Source organism: Oncorhynchus mykiss, chromosome 1 (genome assembly GCF_057628025.1).
Source record: "Oncorhynchus mykiss isolate SJ-2025 chromosome 1, ASM5762802v1, whole genome shotgun sequence".
In the NCBI taxonomy this organism is placed as follows: Eukaryota; Metazoa; Chordata; class Actinopteri; order Salmoniformes; family Salmonidae; genus Oncorhynchus; species Oncorhynchus mykiss.
In genome coordinates, this window is record NC_143022.1 from 59685414 (window position 1) to 59713242 (window position 27829).

Below are 27829 nucleotides of genomic sequence, written 5' to 3' on the forward strand. Positions count from 1 at the left end.
AAATCTCCGTCCCAGTCTCAGGTCTTTTGCAGACTCCATCAGGTTTTCTTCCAGAATGGTCCTGTATTTGGCTCCATCCATCTTCCCATCAATTTTAACCATCTTCCCTGTCCCTGCTGAAGAAAAGCAGGCCCAAACCATGATGCTGCCACCACCATGTTTGACAGTGGGGATGGTGTGTTCAGGGTGATGAGCTGTGTTGCTTTTACGCCAAACATAACGTTTTGCATTGTTGCCAAAAAGTTCCATTTTGGTTTCATCTGACCAGAGCACCTTCTTCCACATGTTTGGTGTGTCTCCCAGGTGGCTTGTGGCAAACTTTAAACGACACTTTTTATGGATATCTTTAAGAAATGGCTTTCTTCTTGCCACTCTTCCATAAAGGCCAGATTTGTGCAATATACGACTGATTGTTGTCCTATGGACAGAGTCTCCCACCTCAGCTGTAGATCTCTGCAGTTCATCCAGAGTGATCATGGGCCTCTTGGCTGCATCTCTGATCAGTCTTCTCCTTGTATGAGCTGAAAGTTTAGAGGGACGGCCAGGTCTTGGTAGATTTGCAGTCGTCTGATACACCTTCCATTTCAATATGATCGCTTGCACAGTGCTCCTTGGGATGTTTAAAGCTTGGGAAATCTTTTTGTATCCAAATCCGGCTTTAAACTTCTTCACAACAGTATCTCGGACCTGCCTGGTGTGTTCCTTGTTCTTCATGATGCTCTCTGCGCTTTTAACGGACCTCTGAGACTATCACAGTGCAGGTGCATTTATACGGAGACTTGATTACACACAGGTGGATTGTATTTCTCATCATTAGTCATTTAGGTCAACATTGGATCATTCAGAGATCCTCACTGAACTTCTGGAGAGAGTTTGCTGCACTGAAAGTAAAGGGGCTGAATAATTTTGCACGCCCAATTTTTCAGTTTTTGATTTGTTAAAAAAGTTTGAAATATCCAATAAATGTCGTTCCACTTCATGATTGTGTACCACTTGTTGTTGATTCTTCACAAAAAAATGCAGTTTTTTATCTTTATGTTTGAAGCCTGAAATGTGGCAAAAGGTCGCAAAGTTCAAGGGGGACGAATAGTTTCGCAAGGCACTGTAGGTGATGTCATTGTGACATTAGCTAGCTTAGCTCATGCGAAGAAACATGTCATAACGGTCGTGTCGCACCAAACTGTGCATGTGCAGGCCGTCAAATCAAAGGCACTCATTCGATATAAAGAGTATATATAAAAATATAATATATATTTAAATATATAATAATTAACAACTAATGACACGTTTCACTTCTCTCATTGACTTTCCAAACCGGGTCTGGTTTGTTGAGTCTGCTTCGCAAGACCTTCCCTGAAGTATCAGCATGTTAGACCTCTAGGTTTGAAAATTCTGCAAACTAAAGCCAAGGCATTTGCTTTCGGAGCTAATACAAGTCTTCAAGTCTCAGGCAATATTCATTTTTGTGTTGAACATGTAATCCTTATGAAACTCTACAAAATATTTGCAACTAATAAACCCTGGTTTAGCTCAGGCAAGATGGATTTTCGTGTTGAAAATGTAATCCCTGTGAAACGCTACAAAATATTCCCCCAAAATAAGCCCTGTTTTACCAGCCTGGCCTCGAATACTAGATATAACATAGTAAAGCTACATGTATATCCCTCCAATTACTATGATGTGTTATGTTTGGTATGGTTATGTAAGACAGGAAGTTACTTAAATTTTCACAACTCTAAGCACAGAAATCTAAACAGATCATAAAAATGATAGACACTAGTCTGAATAAAATTGACCGTGTCTCAAGAATCGAATCGCATTAAGCTAAACAAAGGTTGATGTGAATATTGTCACCAAACAACTGTAAGACGTTAAGTTTAAGGAAAAGGAGACCTCTCCATTTCAACCAAAGCTAGATAAGCGAGTGCAAATGAGACTTGTCCTCTACATTTCAACCCAAAACTATACTGGAGAAACACGCCCTCTTCAGCTTGGGACTGAGATATACAATAAGAAAAAGAAAATGGGCAGCTGTGTGTATATATTTAGCCATTGAGCTATAAAATAATAACAACCTCTGCTGTGAGGTATGAAAATGCCTTAACAAGCTCACGCTCACTTTGTGTTGTCAAAGGAATAGTTCCTTGACATATTTTTCCTGTTCTCATATTCTGAGATATCTCAGAGCCTAAATATTTAGCCACAGTGCTAAACCAGTGTCAAAGTGAAACCCAATTTCTTCTCTCACGATGTAAGTCCTGTCCTTAATGAAATTTTGCAGGATTTAATTAATGGGGGAGAAAAGTCAATCGTACCTCTTGTCAATAGAATATTTTTGTGTTAACAACAGACTTTCCTCCACAGTCAATCAGCCTTGCAATAGTAGTACATTGCTTAATAAGGATATGGCAGACATACGCCCCCTTTGGAGAGATTGGGTACCCCTAGTAAACTGGAAAAAAAATCTGCCAAAAATTGCTAATATATGCAAATAAAAATTATTATTGGATAGAAAACACTCTAAAGATTCTAAAACCGTTGGAATTATGTCTGTAAGTATAGCAGAACTCACAGGGCAGGCATTCTTCCAAACTAGTTTTTGTGGCCATGAAAGTTGGAGCAACTTTGACGTCATGGCCCCCACCCTTCCCAACCAGCTATGATTCTGGGGACACTTTCTATCTCTTCCGCTAGATGTCCTCTTTCATTAGAGCTTCAAATCGTTCAAATCCCGCGAGAATTGACCCTATGGGAGTGAAATTAGTGCGTGCCACGAGAGAATAGGCTGTGCGTATGGGCGCGAATTGGTCCCAGCCATTCCTTTGTTTCCAGCACTCAAGAGAAGGGCAGACGATGGCCGATTGAATTGAAGTTTGTTTTGCATGTCTAAAACATCATAAAGCTTGCTTCTGCACTTAGTTTGACCTGTTTAGTCGACATATAATGTGTAATTTTGAAGTTTTGATGCGCAACTTATCCGGACCAGAGGACGTTTTGGGTGCATTTCAGCTGATGTTATTAGCAGTAGCTAATACAAAGACGCAAGACTTGAAACCAAACGATGTATTGGGTAAGTATGAAGCCTTCCAGAACATTCTGAACAAAGACCATCGAAGGTAAGGGAATATTTATGCTTAAATCTGTGTTTCTGTTGACTCCAACATTACGTGGAAATGTAGCTTGGAACTGAGCGCTGTCTCAGCATATGGAATAGTGTGCGATTTCTGTAACGTTAAAAATAAATCTAACACAGCGGTTGCATAAAGAAGCAGTGTATCTTTCTAACTATATGTAGAACATGTATATTTAGTCAAAGTTTATGATGTCTATTTACGTTATCTTGCCGCGCTACATAGATTTCCTGCGGGCATTTTTGAGTAATTTCTGAAGGTGAACTCACTGTAAATGGACATTTATGGATATAAATGGCATATTATTGAAAAAAAAAAATATGTACTGTGTAAAATGTCATATTACTGTCATCTGATGAAGATTTTCAAAAGGTTAGTGAGCGATTTATTTTTTAATCCTGCGTTTGTTGATTGCATGTTTTGGCTATTGAAATGAGCTGTGTCTGGTGGTGGTTTTACATATATATGTGCTATGTTTTCGCCGTAAAACATTTTAGAAATCTGACTTGCTGGCTAGATGAACAAGATGTTTATCTTTCATTTGAGCTATTGGACTTGTTAATGTGTGGAGGTTAAATATTTTTAAGAATATTTTTGCGTTCCATGCGCCACCGTTTCAGCTGAACGTGGGAGGGTTGATCCCCAATTGGGAACCAATATCGTAGACAGGTTAATGATTAAGCCACCAATGTGGTAATTGCGTATGATAACAGTTTAATCATTTTTGCCCATTTTTTTAAATTACAAAACAAATAGTTAGTGCAACTTGTTTGAGACACTGACGCTACTGTTATCAACTGTTTTTGTTGATCCTTTTCTCTTTCACTGTTGATTCAATAGATGGTTAATTACTTTGCATTTATAGTATTGATTGATGTGACGTAGAAGTCAGTCACTGGCCGCGGGCAGCATTTGGTTCTTTAACGCACGGACACATTCATCACTCCTCCCTGCTCCATTATCAGATAAGGTAACAATGTGGGTCGACACACAAGTTAACTTTTATGTCTTAGTACATACATTTCACACTTATGTCAATGTTCATTTGTAATATAAGCAATATGTATTATACTTATCTACAGTGGGGCAAATATTTTTGAATTCCCTGCGTCACCTTTTCAGCTGAATGGGGGGGGGGGGGGGGGTGGAGTTCCCCTCGGGGAACGCCTTGCCATAACAGGTTTTAACCTGTTGCAACTCTAGGTGCAGAATTTTCATTTTTGGGAAAAAACGTTCCCGTTTTAAGGACAAGATGCTAGAATATGCATATAATTGACAGCTTAGGATAGAAAACACTAACGTTTCCAAAACTGTAAAGATATTGTCTGTGAGTATAACAGCACTGATGTTGCAGGCGAAAGCCTGAGAAAAATCCAGTCCGGAAGTGCCCCATATTTTGAAAGCGCTGCCTTCCAATGAGTCACTATTGAGCTGTGAATGCGCTATCAGCCAATTTACGCTTTCTACGTATTCCCCAAGGTGGCTACAGCATTGTGACGTATTTTTACGCATTTATGTTGAAGAATAGCCATAGGCGGCTACATTGCGTAAGTGGTCACCTGATGGCTCCCAGGGTGACTCTCGCGTAAAATACAGGTAGCCATTGCTCCATACTGAAAAACGAATTGTCCCGACGGATATATTATCGAATAGATATTTGAAAAACACCTTGAGGATTGATTATAGACAACGTTTGCCATGTTTCTGTCGATATTATGGAGCTAATTTGGAATATTGTTCGCCGTTTTCGTGACTGCAATTTCCAGGAGATTTCTCAGCCAAACATGAAGAACAAACGGAGCTATTTTGCCTACAAAAATAATATTTTTGGAAAAAAGGAACATTGGAAAGCTAACTGGGAGTCTCGTGAGTGAAAACATCCGAAGCTCATCAAAGGTAAATGATTTAATTTGATAGCTTTTCTGATTTCCGTGACCAAGTTACCTGCTGCTAGCTGGACAAAATGCTATGCTAGGCTATCGATAAACTTACACAAATGCTTGTCTAGCTTTGGCTGTAAAGCATATTTAGAAAATCTGAGATGACAGGGTGATTAACAAAAGGCTAAGCTGTGTTTCAATATATTTCACTTGTGATTTTCATGAATAGGAATATTTTCTAGGAATATTTATGTCCGTTGCGTTATGCTAATTAGTGTCAGGCAATGATTACGCTCCAGCATGCAGGATGGGGAGTCAGTAGAGGTTAATTAATAGAAGGGGAAAGGCTGTACCCCATGATTTATAGGGTCCTGGACCACATATTAGCAGTATATGCATTAAAAGGTTTAATAGTGTTCCACAGTTCTTTTCTAGTCTCTGCCTCTTATAAGAAACGTCTCAGCAGAAGTGTGAGCCATTGCTGTCAAAACAGGTTGTCTGTGAGAAAGTGCCTCGAGGCTGAAAGAGATACATAGACACAGACCCCTGCAGGGGAGTAAATAGATAAGAGACAAGTCAGACACACCACTGTAAGCCACACAGGAATGGAAAATTACATATTACGTATAACTGTATATGCATGGGCTTGGTCTCATGAGTAGGTGTTGACGTAGGCCGTTACATCACTAGGGCTTGACTGCAAGTATATTAAAGCAACTTTGACCTTTTTTATTTTACAGAACCTACTCTGAAACATACTTGCTGTGTTTCCGTTGTCAACTTCTGTCTGTAATTGCATTAACTTGTTGACGCTACCCATCCCGGTAGCGGGATATTTGTCATCAGCAACCACTGAATAGCATAGCGCCACAGTCAAAAAATACTACTAAAAATTTTCATATTCATGAAATCACAAGTGAATCTGGTTGATATCCCATTAAATGGAGGATAAGCATGCTTAGGAACAGAGAGGTTTCAAAACAAGAGACACTTCCTGATTGGATTTTCCTCAGGCTTTCGCCTGCAATATCAGTTCTGTTATACTCACAGACAATAGTTTTACAGTTTTGGAAACTTTAGAGTGTTTTATATCCTAATCTGAAAATTATATGCATATTCTAGTTTCTGGGGCTGAGAAATAGGCAGTTTCAAATGGGTACGTTTTTTAGCCAAAAACGAAAATACTGCCCCCTATACGCAAAAGGTTAATAAAGATTTACTTAACATTTTTGGGATAGGGGGCAGCATTTTCACTTTTGGATGAATAGCGTGCCCAGAGTGAACTGCCTCCTACTCTGTCTCAGATAATAATATATGCATATTATTATTAGTATTGGATAGAAAACACTCTGAAGTTTCTAAAATTGTTTGAATGATGTCTGTGAGTATAACAGAACTCATATGGCAGGCGAAAACCTGAGAAAAATCCAACCAGGAAGTGGGAAATCTGAGGTTTGTAGTTTTTCAACTCAGGGTGAAGATACAGGGTGATATTAGTTATGTTTCACTTCCCAAGGTTTCCACTAGATGTCAACAGTATTTAGAACCTGTTTTGAGGATTCTACTCTAAAGGAGGGGCTCAAGGGCTCTTTGAGTGAGTGTTCTGGCAGAGTGCCACAGCCTCGGTCTGGCGCGCTCACGTGAAAGGTAGCTACGTTCCACTTCATTTGTACAGACAAAAGATTTTGACTGATTTTGGAACGTTAACATTTTTGGGATAGGGGGCAGCATTTTCACTTTTGGATGAATAGCGTGCCCAGAGTGAACTGCCTCCTACTCTGTCCCAGATGCTAATATATGTATATTATTATTACTATTGAATAGAAAACACTCTGAAGTTTCTAAAACTGTTTGAATTATGTCTGTGAGTATAACAGAACTAATAGGGCAGGCAAACTTCCAAACAGGAAGTGGAAATTCTGGGTCTGGTTGATTTTCAACTCTTCGCCTATTCACATCCCAGTAAGAAATGGATCTGTTCGCACTTCCTACGCCTTCCACTAGATGTCAACAGTCAGTAGAACGTGGAATGAAGCCTCTAGTGTGATGTGGGACCGGATGGGAGGGGATGAGTCAGTGGTCTGGCAGAATGCCAGTTCCTGGTTACGCGCATTACTCTTGATATTGCCTTGCATTCCATTACTCTGCAGAAAAAAAACGAATGCTCCAGTTGGATCGTTATTGGATATATATGATAATAACATCCTGAAGATTGATTCTCTACTGAGTTTGGCCAGTTTATTCAACCTGGAATATAACTTTTTAAAGTTTTCATCCGAGTTCGCCTGGACTGGCGCCAGCTTTTGAACATGTGAGCTAAACGTGCTAGCAAAAGTAGTTAATTGGACACTAGTAATAGACATTATCGAACAAAACAACGATTTATTGCGGAACTATTATTCCTGGCACTGCATTCTGATGAAAGATCATCAAAGGTAAGGGGTAGCCGGTTTTATTTGAATAAGAGTTATTTTGCAGAGGTTGCTTGATGAGGCATCTGAGGCTGCCCTATCCTACGGGGGTGGCTGGTTATGAGTTAAATACTAGTTATTTTGGAGAGGCGGTTTAGTGATAATCATATATAAAAAAAATTGTGGAGGTAATTCAGCGACAATTACCCAAATACTAGTTATTTTGGAGAGGTGGTTCAGCAATAATCATCTATTTTATTTTTGGAGGTATGTCAGTGACAATTACCTAAATAATGAGTTGAATTGTTTATGAATATTGTGTTGTATGTTTTATTTGTTTGTTTGTTCTTGCGGATTATGGCAGTTTTATTGGGAAATGGCCCAATGGTGAAATAAAGAGTTAGGAGTCGGACAGAAGTTATTTGAATAAAAGGTTGAACATATTTGTTAGTGACACTTTCCTACCATTTGACAGTATAGGAAATGTACAACCCTTAGTATACCAGTACAATATTACAAGGAAGTTGTGTTCTGTAGAGATTTTCATAGAAAATACTTTGTGGCGCTTTCACCAGGGGCATTGGTGGATAGAATATTACTGTTGCTCTATAACTTTAAGATATAATATTAGGAATTGAAGTCTATCATGCGGTTGTCTCTGTGAGGCCCGTGTGTGAAATATATTTGAGTTTAGTAGAACCATTTACTATAGCCTGGATTAAGTTAGAGTAGATTTAGGATTACAGTATCACCCACTGTTGTTTAACACACACTGAAAGGAGATAGAGAATAATTTATATAGGCATATACATGTTACACCCACTTTAGGATAACCCTATAGAAATTGGAAAACACATTACACGGAGACTATCTAAATAAAACGCCGGAGCACCATGGCACAGTCAAACCAGAATGAGGAGATATTAGCAATGAAACCTGTCATGCCTGTTGAATATATGCAAAATAGTTTCCCGCTGTGGAATGTACATTAACTTTTAAGAAATTGCATGTCTGGACAGAGATGGCAGGAGAAAACAGATATCCACTGGATGGTTCATTCAACAAGACTAGGTTGGATTTAGTCAAGGAGATAATTCAGACAAGAAAAATCGACAGATCTTCATGACCAAACCAAAACTGGAGAGAACAATTCAGTGCGGGATGAAAGAAATTAGTCAGGAGTAGGAACAGGAGTACTCCCCACCGCCCTGCCGCCGTCTGAGACTCAACCCAGAGGACCCCTACACAGATTTACCCTCTCATACCACTGACAGAAGAAAATGGAAGCAACCACAATTATCCTCAAGGGGACTCTGACGAAAGAGGTGGAGGACACAACAGCAGCAACAAGCAGAATGAGTACAATAGAATTGGATGAAAAAAGGAGGCACACTTCCCGGAGGGAGTTTCCCTTGCCACCCCAACTCACTCCACAAAAAGGAGCAGACTGGAAGATCCTAGACATATGGCCACCTGTAAAAAAAAAACACACAAACTACTAAATAATCAAAATAAAAGTACAATGTTCCACCATCCATGGGTGACCTATTCAGAGAGCAAGAAAAGGAGGACTAGACACTGCACTGAAGAAGGCCCAGCTTGCACAGATTGAGAGTGGTGATTTTACTCACAATGTGATTGCTGCTCAAGTTGTTTCTACAGGCTAACCACAACCACAGCCTGCAGCTCCCCCACAGTCACATCAGTCACACCCGTGAACCTGGTGCCTGCAGGGTATGTGCTTTTCACTACTCAGCCTTATGGTGACGCACAAACATGGACTGGAAGAGGTGGTGGGCCCGCCAGAGTCCCTCGTGACTGGAACAACACTCAATGCTGGACCTGTGGGCAGTTGGGGATTGTGAGTTTGCAGTGTGGGGGAAATTGAAGAGGTTACAACAGCGGCAGAGGAAACATTGGGCCTGGCAGAGGAAGAGGAAACTTTGCTAATGCACATCATGTAGTGTTCTACCCAACATGGCAACAGTATGCTCCTCAACCACAATATCACTGACCCGAAGCTGGAAATGCTCCCCGGGGGCAACCTGTACCCTATGGACAAGGAGGACAAGTTAATGACAGAGGACAGCTGTGGCCAATTGGAAATCAGAACACCAACAGTTCTTATTTCTCTCAGAATCAACTATTTGTTTACCCTTGTTTATCTGTCGGCCCAAGCCCCGAACTCAGGCCCTGTGTGTAGTTAACCGACCCTCTGCCCATTCATCGTCATTTTACCTGTTGCTGTTGACTTAGCTGATTAGCTGTTGTTGTCTTACCCATTGTTGACTTAACTAGCTCTCCCAATCAACACGTGATTGCTTTGTGCCTCACTTTATTTATCTCTTGTAAACTGTTGTTTAGGATAATTATCATTGTTTTAGTTTACTGTGGAGCCCCTAGTCCAACTGTACATGCCTAGATACCTCCTTTGTCCCATCTCCCACACATGCGGTTGTAACAGGGTTATATTGGTGCCACTTTATTGTTAAAGAAGAAGTTACAGGTCTGTGTGAGCCAGAAATCTTGCTTGTTTGTAGGTGATCAAATACTTATTTTCCACCATAATTTGCAAATAAATTCATTAAAAATCCTACAATGTGATTTTCTGGATTTTTTTCTCATTTTGTCTGGCATAGTTGAAGTGTACCTATGATGAAAATTACAGGCCTCTCTCATCTTTTTAAGTGGGAGAACTTGCTCAATTGGTGGCTGACTAAATACTTTTTTGCCCCACTGTATATGCATATCCTAGCTTCTGGGCCTGAGTAGCAGGCAGTTTACTTTGGGCATGCTTTTCATCCAAAATTACAAATGCTGCCCCCTACCCTAATGGAGTTAAACAATGCCACTTTAATAATGTTTACATATCTTACATTACTCATTTCATATATACATACAGTATCTTATACCATCTATTGCATCTTGCCTATGCCGCTCGGCCATCGCTCACCATCGCTCACACATATTCTTATTCCATCCCTTTAGATTTGTGTGTATTAGGTAGTTGTTGTGGAATTGTTAGATTACTTGTTAGATATTACTGCAATGTCGGAATTAGAAGCACAAGCATTTCGCTACTCTCGCAATAACATCTGCTAACCATGTGTATGTGACCAATAAAATTTTATTTGATTTCTTTCAGCCTTTTAATTCATAACTTAAACTACAACTCTGACAATTTTACATGTGGGTTGTTATTATGAAGTATTTAGTGATGTTTTGTGTAATTTAATGATATCATGTCTATTGACTGTTAAGTGATGGGCAAAACCTGAAATTTCTTCTCTGTTAAATTTTCAAGTAGGATTTCTGAGATGTCCATAAATTATGGACAGTCCTTTTCAGCTATCTATATAAACCATCTGTACTTTTCTGATTATATTGGAACTCCCTGCTATATGTTGCTCTGGTTGTCTTTGTATAATAACATCGGTAAATATTTTAAATAGCTTACTCCAATATTTTTCTGATGTTCAAGGCTCAAACTTCCAAACACAGACCAAAATTTCAGCAGCTATTGTGCCCGTTTCCAAAAGCCTATCATTTTTGTATTGAATTACTTGTAAACGTCATACTTTATATTAGTTCCAATAGCTCTCCGTGGTTGTTGGATTGTTGCTTGGACAGTCGATGAGGCTATCGATTAATACATTTTTTTCAGATGCAGTAGGTTTAGCTACTTAGCTAGATAGCATTGCTAAATAGGATTATGTAATGATTTGTAATGATTCCAGAAATGTTCCATATGCACAAAAAGCATCCCTGCTCATGATTATTTATCTTTTGCCAAGATAATCCATCCACCTGACAGGTGTGGCATATCAAGAAGCTGACAGCATGATCATTACACAGGTACACCTTATGCGGGGGACAATAAAAGGCCACTCTAAAATGTGCAGTTTTGTCACGCAACACAATGCCACAGATGTCTTAAGTTTTGAGGGAGCGTGCAATTGGCATGCTGACTGCAGGAATGTCCACCAGAACTGTTGCCAGAGAATTTAATGTTAATTTATCTACCTAAAGCCGCCTCCAACATTGTTTTAGAGAATTTGGCAGTACGTCCAACCGGCCTCACAAACACAGTCCATGTGTAACCACGCCAGCCCAGGACCCCCACATCCGGCTGCTTTACGCGCAGGATCAAACCGAGGAGTATTTCTCCCTGTAATAAAGGCCTTCTGTGAGGAAAATCTAATTCTGATTAGCTGGGCCTGACTCCCCAGTGGCTGGGCCTATGCCCTCCAGGCCCACCCTTGGCTGCGCCCCTGCCCAGTCATGTGAAATCGATATAGTGCCTAATTTATTTATTACAGTTGACTGATTTCCTTATATAAACTGTAACTCAGTAAAATCGTAGAAATTCTTGTATGTTGCATTTATATATTTTTTCAGTATAGATACAGTAACTCTGTGTTATGGATAGCGTAACTAGCTAGTTCCCAGTACACAAAAAAAAAATTACGCTTAGCCTACACCCAATGATGACTCAATGGTTGCTAAAATGGCAAGAGGTCTGTGCATGATAGGGTGTTGTCCTGCCTTTTTAAAATCTCAGTTAACCAGACAGGTCCTACAGGCCCTAGTTTTGTCTCACCTGGACTCGCATAGTATTAAATAAAGCCATGACTACATGGAACGACTACATGGAACTCTCTGCCACCCCAGGTAGCAATAAAACCAGATAAAAAACGGATAAATTAACACGTTACTGCACAAACGGAACTGTAATGAGACACAGCCATTTTATATATATTGTATTGTAATTTGCACTATATTATACCTAGATATTGTGTATGTACTAATATGTAGGCTATGTGGGACATTGTACATGTATGTATTTCGGTCCTTGTCTGTACTATGGACCCCAGGGAGAGTACCTGCTGCTTTTGCATGGGGATCCTAATACATACCAAGTGCTATAAATTCAAGATATGATTTGCAACTCTGGCAGATAGCCCCCACTCATGACCAGGGAAAGGGGGATACCTAGTCAGTTGTCCAACAATGTCTTCCACATTTAACCAAACTTAACCAACTATCAACATCCACAGTGCCCAGGGAACAGTTGGTTGACTGCTTTGCTAGTAAGTTAGAATGAACTTTTCACCTTACTTTGTCCCGGTCGAGAGGAGGGGATTCTGTTAAAGCATTGAAATTACGTCATGATCTGCATATAAACTGCTGCACGTGATTAAGTGGGAGCGCGCTCCGAGAATAAATTCTATTACCTATTATTGAAAGACTGGTCTGTGTCTATTTTATGCAAACAAGAAATCTTAGAAATTCTCATAAAATAGATTAAGGGCTTTCAATTGATGAAAGCACATTGGCATAATTAAATTACAGTAACAGTTATTGATTCAAAAAGGGCCAGGAGTGAGACACTACAACAGCCCAACAGTGCCAAATTTGGGCCGCAGAGGTAAGAACATACCAACTTAAATGTAAATATACTGAACAAAAATATGAACGCAACAGTACGTCAACAGTATGTCCAATCTGCCTCACAACCCGCAGACCTTGTGTAACCACGCCAACACAGGACCTCCACATCCGGCTTCTTCAACTGAGATCAGCCACCCAGACAGCTGATGAAACTGTGGGTTCGCACAACTGAATAATTTCTGCACAACCTATCTCAGGGAAGCACATTTGCGTGGTTGTTGTCCTCACCAGGGTCTTGACATGAACGCAGTCCGGCGTAGTAACCAACATCAGTGGGAAAACGCTCACCTTTGATGGCCTCTGGCACGCTGGAGAAGTGTACTCTTCACTGATGAATCTGGATTTCAACTGTTCCGGGCAGATAAATCAAATCAAATCAAATTTATTTGTCACATACACATGGTTAGCAGATGTTAATGCGAGTGTAGAAAATGCTTGTGCTTCTAGTTCCGACAATGCAGTAATAACCAACGAGTAATCTAACCTAAAAATTCCAAACTACTACCTTATACACACAAGTGTAAAGGGATAAAGAATATGTACATAAAGATACATGAATGAGTGATGGTACAGAACGGCATAGGCAAGATGCAGTAGATGGTATCGAGTACAGTATATACATATGAGATGAGTAATGTAGGGTATGTAAACAAAGTGGCATAGTTTAAAGTGGCTAGTGATACATGTATTACATAAAGATGCAGTAGATGATATAGAGTACAGTATATACATATACATATGAGATGAGTAATGTAGGGTATTTAAACATTATATTAATATTAAGTAGCATTGTTTAAAGTGGCTAGTGATATATTTTCCATCAATTTCCATCAATTCCCATTATTAAAGTGGCTGGAGTTGAGTCCGTGTGTTGGCAGCAGCCACTCAATGTTAGTGGTGGCTGTTTAACAGTCTGATGGCCTTGAGATAGAAGCTGTTTTTCAGTCTCTCGGTCCCTGCTTTGATGCACCTGTACTGACCTCGCCTTCTGGATGATAGCGGGGTGAACAGGCAGTGGCTCGGGTGGTTGTTGTCCTTGATGATCTTTTTGGCCTTCCTGTGATATCGGGTGCTGTAGGTGTCCTGGAGGGTACAGCCTGACATGATGCTCTCAATTGTGCATCTGTAAAGGTTTGTGAGGGTTTAGGTGATAAGCCAAATTTCTGTTGAGCCTTCTTCACCACACTGTCTGTGTGGGTGTACCATTTCAGTTTGTCTGTGATGTGTACGCCGAGGAACTTAAAAAAACGTTCCACCTTCACTACTGTCTCGTCGATGTGGATAGGGGGGTGCTCCCTCTGCTGTTTCCTGGAGTCCGCGATCATCTCCTTTGTTTTGTTGACGTTGATTGACAGGTTGTTTTCCTGACACCACACTCCGAGTGCCCTCACTTCCTCCCTGTAGGCGGTCTCGTCGGTGTTGGTAATCAAGGCCATTACTGTTGTGTCGTCTGCAAACTTGTTGATTTATTTGGTTGCGTGCATGGCCATGCAGTCATGGGATTACAGGAGTAGCTGAGCATGCACCCTTGTGGGGCGATAGCACTTCAAGATGTTCCTATACTCAAGAAGGGAAAGGTAACTGAACTAAATGACTATCGCCCTGTGACAATGCTACAGGGCGATAGTCATTTAGTTCAGTTACCTTTCCCTTCTTGAGTATAGGAACATCTTGAGTATAGGTGGCCATCTTGAAGCATGTGGGGACAGCAGACTGGGATAGGGAGCGATTACAGAATATGTCCGTAAACACACCAGCCAGCTGGTCTGCGCATGCTCTGAGGACGGAGCTAGGGAGGCCTTCTGGGCCAGCAGCCTTGCGAGTGTTAACACGTTTAAATGTCTGACTCACGTCGGCCACGGAGAAGGAGAGGGGGGCCTGCAGTCCATGGTAGTGGGCCCCGTCGGTGGCACTGTATTATCCTCAAAAGATTGCTGTTGCTCCCGTCCATATTTCAGAATGCAGCCTTTTGACAGCAAGCACTAATGTAAATGTAATCCACACTTGTATTAGTCCCCTCGTGTGGACATTGTCACAGCCTAAAAGCCAATGAAAAGGCAGCAGACAGACCTACGGTATGTTTTAGCGAGGAAGTTTGGTAGGGTGACCTGATTTGTAACTATGACAATTTTGTCTAACAGATTATGTACCCCAAAGTATATATTTTTATTCTAGAGTGGGGGAGGGGCGGGGGGGGGGGGGGGGGGAAGTGTAAGGGAAGATTTATGTGCGCTTACTCTGGTCGGAATCGGCCCCTATGACATTCAGGCAAGCATTATAATATATTTACAACCCAAAAGTGATGTGAAATGCAATCATAACTTATGACATAGGCAATGTATTTAGACTAAGATGCATCTGGGTTTGATAGCAAGCTAGCTAAACTAACTGCAGGCTAACTAGGCAAAGCATTGCATCATGGGAGACAAAATGCACCCTAGGAATTGTAGAATGCTGTAGACGAGGGCAATGCAGAAGCTTCAAAATGACAAAAACTAGAAATCATGCAGTATGACTAACAAAAACGACAGATCATCACAATGTGTATGACATCTTACAGTAGTGCATATATACTAACAGCATAATAAATGTTGATAAAGGGGTGGAATTGTCCTTTATCTATGATAAATGTATTTGAATGAAATGCTCTGGGGCCTTGTTTGTGGGCTCATTTATAACTAATAGTCCCCCAAATGTGTAAAAACTCATTACAATATTCAAATTCTCTGTTGAAATACTATACATTTCAGATGTAAAAAAAATAAAATAATAATTTAATGTCAGAACTGATATTTCCATGATGGTGCATTGTCCAAGCGTCATCTGATAGAACCCCCAATGTGGTGGAGCCCAACGTGGGTGGAGAGGTGGGAGAGAGTCCTGTGCCCTGTGTGAGTATGTTTGTGGGCGGCTAAGGTGAGAGAAAGAGAGAGAACCAGATATGTGTGTGGGGCTACCGTAAGTGAAAGGGAGACAGCGAGGTGTGTGTGTAGGACTGTGGTGAGTGTGAGCATTTCGACAAGGTGTATGTGTGGGGCTGTGGTGAACCTCAGGGGGAGTGTGAGGTTTGTGTATGGGGCTGTGGTGATGAGGAAATGTGTCTGTGGGACTTTGCTGAATTTGAGGTTGAGAGAAAGGATTAGGTATGTGGGGACAAGGTTTGTGTGTGGAGCTATGGTGAGCACGAGGTGTATGTATGGGGCTGTGGTGAGCATAAGGCGTGTGCGTGGGACTGTGATGAGAGTGAGGTGTGTGAGCGGGGGTGATAAGCATGGGGAGGGAGGTGGAGCATGATGTCAGCAGAAGTACTCGTTGGGCTGTCCCTCTATCTTAGCCGTGGCCTCTGAGTCCAGACTGGAGCGGGCCGACAGCAGTCGGTTGGACTCCTCAGGGTTGAGTCTGGTCAGGTACTCACCATCCAAACCTTTAGCCTTGGTCCCGGGGGACAGCGTCTCAAAAGTCACGTACGAATCCTGGATGTCCTTGGACTTCTTTCCCCACATCTTCTGGATGCGCCTCTTGAGTGCGCCACAGCACACGATGACGGTGAGCGGCACGGCGATGACGCACGCCACCGTGATCACGATGACGTTGATGAGCTTCTGGGTGCCGGCTGCGCTGGCCGCCTCATCGGTTGAGAAGATGACGCATTGCTCCTTCTTGGGGATCAGGCCCCGGACGCAAACGCAAGCAATGTACTTGGTCTTGGGCACCAGGCCCTCGATGAAGACGCGATTCTGGCCCGCCGCCACATTGATCTTGCGCATGTCCCGCTCACCGAAGACAGCGTAGAGCACGCTGAAAGCTGTGGTGTTCTTGGCCTTGGGTGCCCGCCAGTTCAGGGTGATGGTGTTCTCTGTGTCGCCCAACACCTTGACAGAGCGAACTATCCGGTCCGGGTCATACTGTGCCTGGGCCAGGTTGCTCAGGTTGGTTTTCTCCAGCTCCAGGAGTCCGTCTGGACTAGGCAAAGTGGTTGGTCCAGGGATGGCTCTATCTGCTACACTCCCCACACCCTCAGGCGCAGGGCTGGAGTCCAACACAACAAGTGGGGGTGGAGGGCTGGTGGTGGGAACCCCTACCCTAGCCACCAGTTTCTCCTGGTATGCTGCTTTCCCTATCCCATTGGGTTTCTTGACTTTGTTTTTTTTTACGGCAGCAGCAACCACGCTGGTTAGGTTGTTGTTGTTGTCGGGTTTTGGGGGTGCTTCAGAGATAACTAGGGAGATGACGGCCTCGGCATTGCCGGCGTAGTTATTGGCCTTGCAGACATACTTCCCTGAGTCACGGTAGGACACGGCCGGGACACTGAGGATTGACCAGACGATGCCTTCCTTGGAGTTCTCCTGCTGGACTGTAGCGCCAGAGAAGTGACATGGACACACTATTAGTCAGAGTATAACATTTAAATAAAATAATACAAAAAGTCATACAAAGAGAGAGATTCCCATTGAAAGTGTTTTTTAGTCAAGGAACATCCTTAATCAGCGTCCAGAAAAATGGCCCCCAATATCGAAAACATCCAATAATTGACAAAAAAAATTCTGTAATGAATCCTGTCCTTTACATTAAAAGTAAAGTATCCAGCATTGGAAGGAAAATTAGCTGTGTTGCTTTCACAGTGCATTCTCCCCACAGATGTCCTGGGGCTGACACCAAGGATATGGCTCTAGCTCTCTGCTGAATTACCAACATATTAACGCTACAGGGCAAACTGAATGAAAGTGTCTTAATTAACCAGGCACGAGTGCAAACTCACACACACGTGTACAGACTCAGAGAGAGAGAAGGCTCTATTCAATCAGTATCGTAGACAATTAGCGTTACATTGTGATTTCAATTTAAAGACAATGTTCCCGTGTTAGTGGAGATAAACGCTGCATACTGTATGTCGGCTCAATCAGAAATTACATTTAAGATTTCTAGCGCGCAATCTGTAACGCTTCAGTGATATAGATTGAATAGAGCCCAGAGAAAAAGAAGCGTAAACACACACATAAACACACCTCAAACACACACACGTACACAAATCCCTTGCTGAGTTACCTGTCCCATTCAGGGCTTTCCCATCCGCCCTCCGCCAGGCCAGATCAGGACTGGGAATGCCGATGGTCCCGCAGCGCAGAAGCACATTGTTTCCCAAGGCGCTGCGGACTCGCGCCACTGCTGTGTGAATGCGCGGCGCCTGGCATCTCCGCCCCTCGGCGTCGCTGAACAGAACACCTGACAGGCTCTCGGGGGCGGAGCAGCGGAGGCGCGTGTCGATTAATGCCACGAAGAGCGTTGGCGACTTCTGGAACTGGATCAGGTCGTACAGGCGGCAGTCACACACCCAGGAGTTGTCATGGAGACCTGGATGGTTGAAGTTCAACTGATTCATTCACATGTCAGAATACAATTGAACTTTGAATTCTGTGATGAATAAAATAAAAAGGACGCTAATGGGGTTTGGTGAGGTCAGAGAAGAGGGGAAAGCATAAGAGTTACTATTTGAAGTGGGGGAAATGTTATAAGAAGGGCCCACAGTTTTTCCTGGTCAGGTCACGTGGTCAGGAAAAACTCCTGGCCCTGGTCACTTTCACATTGTGAGAGTGTCTGTCTGGTTACACAGCTTTACTGTGCGGCTACAGCCCTGTGGATGTCTGTGTGAGGATTACTTACATGCTACACTAAACTACAATGACGGTGGTGGTGGTGATGCTGACGATGGTTAAATTGGGATTAAGGCAGAGATCCCACAATACTCAGATCATGTTGGCTTTTCCAGATGCTTTTGGAACACATCACACATTCTTCTCTACTAAGCTATATAGCATTTTAGGACCCCTTTAAGTATCAAAAAAATATATAATTATTGTTTGATGAAAAATATGTATTTGGCCTTTCTGCTATTAGCACGCATTGCATAACAAATTCACTAAATGGAACAACAGATAGTCCCCTCCCCAAAACCAATTTAAAGGAAATTTGTTCTGAAGTGTCTGTCCTATATCTGAGAGATATAAGAAAGATCAGGAAACTTTTTTTAAATATATTTTTATTTACATATATTTAACCCCGTATTTTTGTCAAATGGTACAGGTGGACCTTCAGACTAGTATTGTAAAACAACAGACATGTACGTGTTCATCTCACCTTTACACAGATAGGTCATGTTCTTGTGTAGCCTAAACTGTTCGGACGCTACAGACAGAAGTTTGCAGATAGGCTGTACCAACTTGACGAGTCCCAAGACATGTACGTGTTCGTGAAAAATTCATATTTCCAAAAAGGGATCATAATAGCTTGTAGGCCATACTGTTCGGAAGCTACAGATGATTTTGTGAGAGTACCGATTTTCGGGATGTCTCATGGTCTGACAAACACCGCTCTAACTCCGTCAGCTTTCACTGCAGATGCAGAAGTACAACAGAGGTGGGGCCTCGGACATCAACCTTAGGTAAATAAGTTCATTAATAAGTTGATCAATGCAGGTCCTTATAAACCATTTACGGTTCTGTCTCAATCCACTGCATCGCCGGTGTCGGCCATTTGCACCGGTCTTCTCAGGAAAACATATGGTCTTCTCACTAAAGGTCTTCTCACGATATGTAAAGTCCGAACAGTTTGAGCTAGAAACTATTTGGACCCCACTATCGAAAGCTGAGATTCGCATGGTTTGAGCAATTTATTTTTGGACTATCTTTTTTTGCCATGTATGAATATGTAATTCAATGTGCTTCTATGGGCTAATAGCAGTAAGACCCAATGCAATGTTTCATCAGGTAATTGTTTTATATTTTTTTGATACCGCCACTGGCTTATTACCATATTACATTTTTCAAAAATATATTAGCGTAGTAGATATCGCCATCTAGAGGCTTAGACTCTTAGGGTTAAGGTCACAAAATAGCCCCTAGAACATATCAATGGTTAAACAAGGCAACAGCAAACATGTCATCCCCCACGAATGATACAGCGTCCCTCCTTGGGCCAATTAGAGACAACAAGTCAAGCTCAAACAGGTCAGGAGAGATGCTTGTTCAAAGTTTGGATTACTATTGATTACTATAGCGCTCCACTTGGGTCAATCAGTGTAATTTGGTAAATGATGGCTCTCTATGGCAAGACGCATCATCAAAATCAGGTGAGTGGTGTCTGAGATATCATCATGGGGGACAACAGCTAGCACATAATACAGAGGATGTTTTCGAAAATATAGTCAACATTTTAATCCAAAACATTTATGCTGTTGTAACAGTGTGATATGTACAGTGCCTTGCAAAAGTATTCATCCCCCTTGGCATTTTTCCTAATGTGTTGCATTACAACCTGTCATTTAAAATGATTTTTATTTGGATTTCATGTAATGAATATACACAAAATAGTCCAAATTGGTGAAGTGAAATTAAAAAAATAACTTGTTTAAAAATGCAAAAAACAAATGAGGTAAAAGTGGTGCGTGCATATGTATTCACCACCTTTGCTATGAAGCCACAAAATAAGATCTGGTGCAACCAATTACCTTCAGAAGTCACATAATTTGGGGCGGCAGGGTAGCCTAGTGGTTAGAGTGTTGGACTAATAACCGAAAGGTTGCAAGTTCAAATCCCCGATTCTGCCCCTGAACAGGCAGTTAACCCACTGTTCCTAGGCCATCATTGAAAATAAGAATTTGTTCTTAACTGACTTGCCTAGTTAAATAAAGGTAAAATAAATAAATAAAAAAATTGTTAAATAAAGTGTGCAATCTAAGTGTCACATGATCTCAGTATATATATACAGCGGTTCTGAAAGGCCCCAGAATCTGCAACACCACTAAAAAAGGGACACCACCAGCAAGGGGCACCATGAAGACCAAGGAGCTCTCCAAACAGGTCAGGGACAAAGTTGTGGAGAAGTACAGATGGGTTATAAAAAAAAAATCAATAACTTTGAACATCCCACTGAGCACCATTAAATCCATTATAAAAAGGTGGAAATAATATGGCACCACAACAAACCTGCCAAGAGAAGGCCGCCCACCAAAACTCACAGACCAGGCAAGGAGGGCATTAATCAGAGAGGCAACAAAAAGACCAAAGATAACCCTGAAGGAGCTGCAAAGTGAAGATTGGAGTATCTGTCCATAGGACCACTTTAAGCCGTACACGCCACACAGCTGGTATTTACGGAAGACTGGCCAGAAAAAAGCCATTGCTTAAAGAAAACAATAAGCAAACACATTTGGTGTTCAGCAAAAGGCGGGAGACTTCCCAAACATATGGAAGAAGGTCAGTCAGATGAGACTATAATTTTGCTTTTTGCCCATCAAGGAGAACACTATTTCTGGCGCAAGAAAACCAAGAAAACCATCCCCACAGTGAAGCATAGTGGTGGCAGCATCAAGCTGTGGGGATGTTTTCGGCAGGGACTGGGAAACTGGTCAGAATTGAAGGAATGATGGATGGCGCTAAGTACAGAGAAATTCTTGATGGAAACCTATTTCAGTCTTCCAGAGATTTGAGACTGGGACAAAGGTTCACCTTCCAGCAGGACAATGACCCTAAGCATACTGCTAAAGCAACACTCGAGAGGTTTAAGGGGAAACATTTAAATGTCTTGGAATGGCCTAGTCAAAGTCAGACCTCAATCCAATTGAGAATCTGTGGTATGACTTAAAGATTGCTGTACACCAGCGGAACCCATCCAACTTGAAAGACCTGGAGTTTTGCATTGAAGAATATGCAAAAATCCCAGTGGTTAGATATGCCAAACTTATTGAGACATACCCCACGAGACTTGCAGCTGTATTTGCTGCAAAAGGTGGCTCTACAAAGTACTGACTTTGTGCGGTCAATAATTATGCACGCTCAAGTTTAGTTTTTTTTTGTCTTATTTCTGGTTTGTTTCACAAGAAAAAATATGTTGCATCTTCAAAGTGGTAGGCATGTTGTGTTAATCAAATTAGACAAACCCCCTCAAAAATCTATTTAATTCCAGGTTAAAAGGCAACAGATTCACATCTGAATGTACTTACATTCAGTTATCTTGCTCTGATTTGTCATCCTGAGATAAAATAGTTAGTTTAGTTTTGCATGATTCTACAGTTCAACCCCTGCTTGTCTCTAGCGCCACACCCACCCCACCATCTAGATGTGTGAAAGTTAGTGTTTAAGCTAATGATCCATCATATATGACATTCCTGAGAGTGTGTAAACTTACATTTGTATTACCATATACTTTCTGCATGTTCTCTATAGTTTGGTACTTAAATTGACCAATTCGGCACATTTGGGCAGACTTGATACAAAATATTGTCCAATGCTTTACTGGATCAATCTGAAACTTTGCATACATACTGCTGCACATCTAGTGGCCAAAATCTAAATTTCGCTTAAACTGCAATGTTATATTATGGCCTCTCTCTTGCATTTCAAAGATCATGGAAAAAATATATATAAAACACTTTTTTTGTATTATCTTTTACCAGATCTAATGTGTTATATTCTCCTACATTAATGTCACATTTCCACAAACGTCAAAGTGTTTCCTTTCATATGGTATCAAAAATATGCATATTCTTGCTTCAGGTCCTGAGCTACATGCAGTTAGATTTGGGTATGACATTTTAGGTGAATATTGATAATTGATTTTACATTTTAGGATCCCTGTAAGTATTCAATATACATACATACATACATACATACATACATACATACATACATACATACACACACACACACACACACACACACACACACACACACACACACACACACACACACACACACACACACACACACACACACACACACACACACACACACACACACACACACATACATCAACATACATACAGTTGAATTTGACCTTACTGCTATTAGCCTATAGAAACGCATTGAATAACAGATTCACACATGGAAAAACAGTCAAGAAATGTATCAAAAGGAAGTATGTTTTGAATTGTCTGTCCTATATCTGAGATACATAAGAAAGCTCAGAATATTTTGTTGTTAGAGTGGAGTGATCTGTATACCTTCCTATTCACTTCCATTTGTTTTTCAGCCTGGTACCGGGTTACCTTCAGATGAGTCCCGTGACACTTTTGGCGGGTATAGAGCAAAACAGAGAACACCATAGTGTTCGTGAGAGTCAAATCTTTCCATCATATTAGTGTCTAGGCCAAACTGCTCGGACGCTACAGACAGAAGTTGGCATGTCGGCTGTTCTTACTTCTGACAAGTCCTGTGATGCTTCTAGGGGTCGTAAATCTATTCCAACTCTACAGACGTTTTTGTGAGGAGAACGGTTTTTGGGAAGTCTCGTGGTCTGACAAACACAGCTGTATCTCTGCCACCTTCCACCGCAGATGTGGAAGGCCGACATCGGCAGATGCGGTGGATTGAGACGCAGCCCATGCAAAAAAACATATCTATAGCTTAAACAGACAGATTTTGATGGGAATATTTGTATTATGCTAATTAGATCATATAATATATGCCATTTAGCAGACACTTTTATCCAAAGCCATAAAGTTCAGCACTGGCGCAGACATCAACTCTAGGGGCCAAAACATTTATAAAGTATTCATAAATAGGCCTCACTTTACATTAGGCCATGCAAAGACTTAACTATAATGATTATTAAATGGTTTACAAGGACCTATATTAAACGTCTTTTGAATTATCTTATTAATCATTATTAAATACTTAAAATTGTGAATTAATGTGTGAATAACTAGCTAGTTACACATCTCACAGTTACACATCTCACTTGTAAATGAGATTGTACCTCAATGGTACATGTGATCACCTATTTAATTAGGTTAGATAAATAGAAGGAAAAATAAAAGGTAAAAATCGCTTTGCCTTACCAAGTATCATTTTGGAGCTATCTGGGCCATGCGAAGATTTAACTGTTAGCCAAGTGGCTAGCACCTCGGCCGGGACAGTCAGAAGGTTGTTGCTGGATAGATCCAGGTAGGTCAGGTTTTTTATATACATTGTGGCGTCTGCGGGAACTGAGGTCAACCGGTTGTTATGCAAGTCCAGCAGCCTGAGGCTGGACATATCCATAAGAGACTCCCAGGGGAACGAAGTGAGGGCATTCCCATCCAGTCTCAGCTCCTCCAGATCTAGCAGCCCACGGAAACTGTCCGAGTTGAGAGCGGACAGCACGTTAAAGGACATCCAAAGGAACTCCAGATTTCGGAGATAGTTGAAGGCTTCACTTGGGATCCGTTGGATGGCTGTTTTCTCGATACGCAGCTTGGACGTGTCCACGGGGAAATTGGCAGGCACAAGGGAGATCTCAGGGTCATTGCAAATGACACTCCTGAGGAAACATAACGGGATGTGTTTAATTTAGGCTTATATTATTTCAATCAAAATGTGTGAGGAAAGAAACAAAGTGATTATTATTTGACCTGTAATTTTGTTTTAAAAAAATAAGAAAAAATTGCTGTGAATTATTCATGTGAAATTCATAAATTAATTTATATTGGCTATATGTCCATTAATATTATAATTATTTGCATCATAATTATAGTCAATCAATAAAACTCTCACGAACAACTCAACTCCGAGAGATTGTCAGAGATGGAGAGTTGGTCGACCTGCCATTGCAAGATAATCCTACATTAAATACAATTGGACATCATGCACTCCCCTAATTGAATTTGTCCACGTGCTGATGGCACAGTTTGCGGAAAACATATGTGATCATGGGAGAAAAGTATCTTCAATTAGAGAGAATGCATGTGCACATGAGTGCGCAAACAAATACATTGTGAGCATAAAGCGATCATCTGTTTGGCGTTGTCATTCATTTCTTCTACTCACCTGGCCTTAGATCCATCACTTAGGTTGTGAAAAAAACAGCTGCACTGTGACGGGCACGCACTCACCGAGGAGGGAAACGCACCTGTCGCCAGGTAGAGTCCCAGGAAGAACACAAGGAACATTTTGGCCCACATTTATCTGCAGACTGCACAGCTAGTCTGCATGCATCCAGTCAGCGCCCACTGAAGCCAAAGAGATCTGAATATCTAATGTCCCACCGCTTCGCTGTCCCATAGTGATCAGACTGCTATGAGTCCCAAGATAAAAAGGATAGACAAGGATTAGCGAAAGGACTGTAGTTCTTTTCATCTGGATGCGTATTGCATCCCGGAATCCGCAGAGATGTCCCTATTTATTATCACCGAAAATACTTCAGAATTTGTCATAATCCACTGATGTTTATTTTTTTTCTCCCCCACGAAAACAGTGTGTTCATTTAAGCCCTGCCGTGACTGCTAATCTGTTGTAGGGCTGCTTTGGTTTTGCCACAAGGTGGCCCAAATACAGCACAAATGCCGGATCCAACGGGACTGCTTTGTCAGCTTTGAGCTCCAGAGATTCAATGCATTCATTTTCACATGTGCATTCAGGAAATGTCCTTTGGTACTCAATTACCAATTCAGTATTTCAATCAGAGTAATTTAAATGAACAGTGTTATACTAAAAGCTTAAGCATGCAATGTTTATATGTGGGAGTTTCTCCCATTGCTAGGAATGAATGGAAGGAAAGAGAATCTGAGAATACTTTAAGTGGATTTTGAATTTGAGAAAGCAAATATCCATACAGTGCAGCACCCCTTGAGCAGTTTAGGGGTTAAATTACTTGTTCAAGGGCACAATGGCAGAATATTGGTGACTAGGACACTGATGTCAGCAATTCTCAGGTTGGCAACCCAGATGTTTCCTGTCGGAGCTTGGATATAGTATTTATGATGACCCACTCAGACCCTTGCAACAGGCTTTTCATTTTCACCATCTAATAGCACAACCAAATTACTTGAATTGCCGTTAAGATTGCATTAATAAAAAAGTACATGGTGCAAATGATCAATGCTGATCAAGATTCTGCACAGATTATTAAAGCAATTGTGAAGATCTCTACAAACCTGTGACCTTCAAAATGCTAATTTTCTATGATTACATACGAGAATGTATAGTTACAGTACACCAAAATGTGGCCATGGATGTTTTACTCATTTTAATTGTGTTTGGTCTTCTCCACAGCCAAAAATCTACATAAAAAAAGCTGGACAGTGCATTCGTATAGTATTCAGACCCCTTGACTTTTTTCAAATGTTGTTACTTTACAGCCTTATTTTAGAATGTATTTTTCCCCCATCATCAATCTACACACAATACCCCATAATGACAAAGCCAAAATGTTTGCACATTTATTAAAAAATAAAACGTATATGATATTTATATAATTATTCAGACCCGTTACTCAGTACTTTGTTGAAGAACCTTTGGCAGTGATTACAGCCTTGAGTCTTCTTGGGTATGACGCTACAAGCTTGGCACACAAGTATTTGCAGAGTTTCTCCAAATTTTCTCTGCAGATCCTCTTAAGCACTGTCAGGTTGAATGGGGAGCGTCGCTGCACAGCTATTTTCAGGTCTCTCCAGAGATGTTTGACCGGGATCTGGCTGGACCACTCAAGGACATTCAGAGACCTGTCCCGAAGCCACTCCTGTGTTGTCTTGGCTATGTAATTTGGGTCATTGTCCGCTGAAAAACATCCAAAGTAAGATGCTGCCACCACCATGCTTCACCGTAGGGATGATGCCAGGTTTCCTCCAGACTTGACACTGGAGGCCAAAGAGATAAATATTTGTTTCATCAGACCAGAGAATCTTGTTTCTCACGGTCTGAGAGTCTTTAGGTGGCTGTTGGCAAACTCCAAGCGGGCTGTCAAGTGCCTTTTACTGAAGGAGTGACTTCAGTCTGGCCACTCTACCATAAAGGCCTGATTGGTAGAGTGCTTCAGAGATGGTTGTCTTTCTGGAAGGTTCTCCCATCCCGAAAGAGGAACTGGAGCTCTGTCAGAGTGACCATCGGGTTCTTGGTCACCTCCCTGACCAAGGCTCTTCTCCCCCGATGCGACACAATCCTGTTTCGGAGCTCAATGGACAATTCCTTCGACCTCATGGCTTGGTTTTTGTTCTGACATGCACTGTCAACTGTGGGACCGTATATATACAGGTGTCCAAATCATGTCCAATTAGGGCTGGTCAGTATACCGTGTTTTGTGATATACCGGTATTGATGCACAGACCGGTTTGGATTTTTACTTTACCATCTATACCGATATTTTAATGTTTGGTTTGCAAAATGTGACACTGGAGTCATCTCTCTCCACTCTCTCTATGCCACTTTCCAAACAGACCTAGCCACGCCCCCTGTCACTCAAGGAGCGCATTTGATGTTCCTCAACCACGAGACACTTGCGTTCAGTCTGTATAGTCAACATATGCAACATATGCTACATATGCAACACTGTTGATGACAACGATGCAGTTGTCACTTTGCTTCTTAATATAAATCTACTAGCATTCTATAATTACACTATCAGCTCGTGTTTCTTACATCTTCAAACAGCTAGTTTGTATTTTCTTAGCAAGTTGTTCCTAAATCTTGTTAGACACTAATGATAATCGCTAGCTAGCTAATAAATGTACTGAGTAAGAGCAAGCGTAATTAGTGATTGTGTAGACCTAAATCAGCATGTTGTTTGTCCACCAGTGTCTTCTTAATTAAAGAGGTAAACGCAAAGCAAGAATATGTTAGCTACATGAAGTAGCTAAGAGAAAACATTCAATGTAGCCAAAGATTTTAGGGTCCCCTAGGAAACACCTATCAACACATTAGTTCCTACCCTGTCACAATAACTACTCCTTGGCATTTTAATTTGTTGTCATTTCAAACACTTTATTAAAAGTGCCCACTATTATATTCTAACTATATAATTAGAATAGACATTATATTCCCATGATTCCAACAGTTAACGCAAGTCAAATTGCAACATTTGGTTAAAAATATTTCCCAGATTACTTGCCCATATTATGCAGCCCTATGTGGCAGTGTGGAAATTATCTCAAATGCAGACACTTATGAAAATGATGACTTTTTTGGGGTTGAAGTTGAATTGAACAGTA

General features: G+C 41.3%; 1 protein-coding gene across 1 annotated transcript; it reads right to left on the reverse strand.

Annotated features, from left to right (window-relative positions):
• Positions 1-15015: 15015 nt before the first annotated feature.
• Positions 15016-25104, reverse strand: LOC110521481 (leucine-rich repeat, immunoglobulin-like domain and transmembrane domain-containing protein 1). Its single transcript, XM_021599100.3, has 4 exons — positions 24675-25104; positions 23708-24168; positions 17920-18225; positions 15016-17227 (listed from the first exon to the last, which is right to left on the reverse strand). The coding sequence occupies exons 1-4, from the start codon at positions 24806-24808 to the stop codon at positions 16170-16172; spliced, it is 1959 nt and encodes a 652-aa protein (XP_021454775.3). The 5' UTR covers positions 24809-25104; the 3' UTR covers positions 15016-16169.
• Between the last annotated feature and the right edge of the window lie 2725 nt (positions 25105-27829).

Coding starts and splice junctions, on each gene's coding strand:
- LOC110521481 (XM_021599100.3), bottom strand. CDS start 24,808: ATGTGGGCCAAAATGTTCCTTGTGTTCTTCCTGGGACTCTACCTGGCG. Junction 24,169..24,674: donor AGTGATGGATCTAAGGCCAG/GTGAGTAGAAGA, acceptor ATGTTTCCTCAG/GAGTGTCATTTGCAATGACC. Junction 18,226..23,707: donor TAGCTCCAAAATGATACTTG/GTAAGGCAAAGC, acceptor TCAACCATCCAG/GTCTCCATGACAACTCCTGG.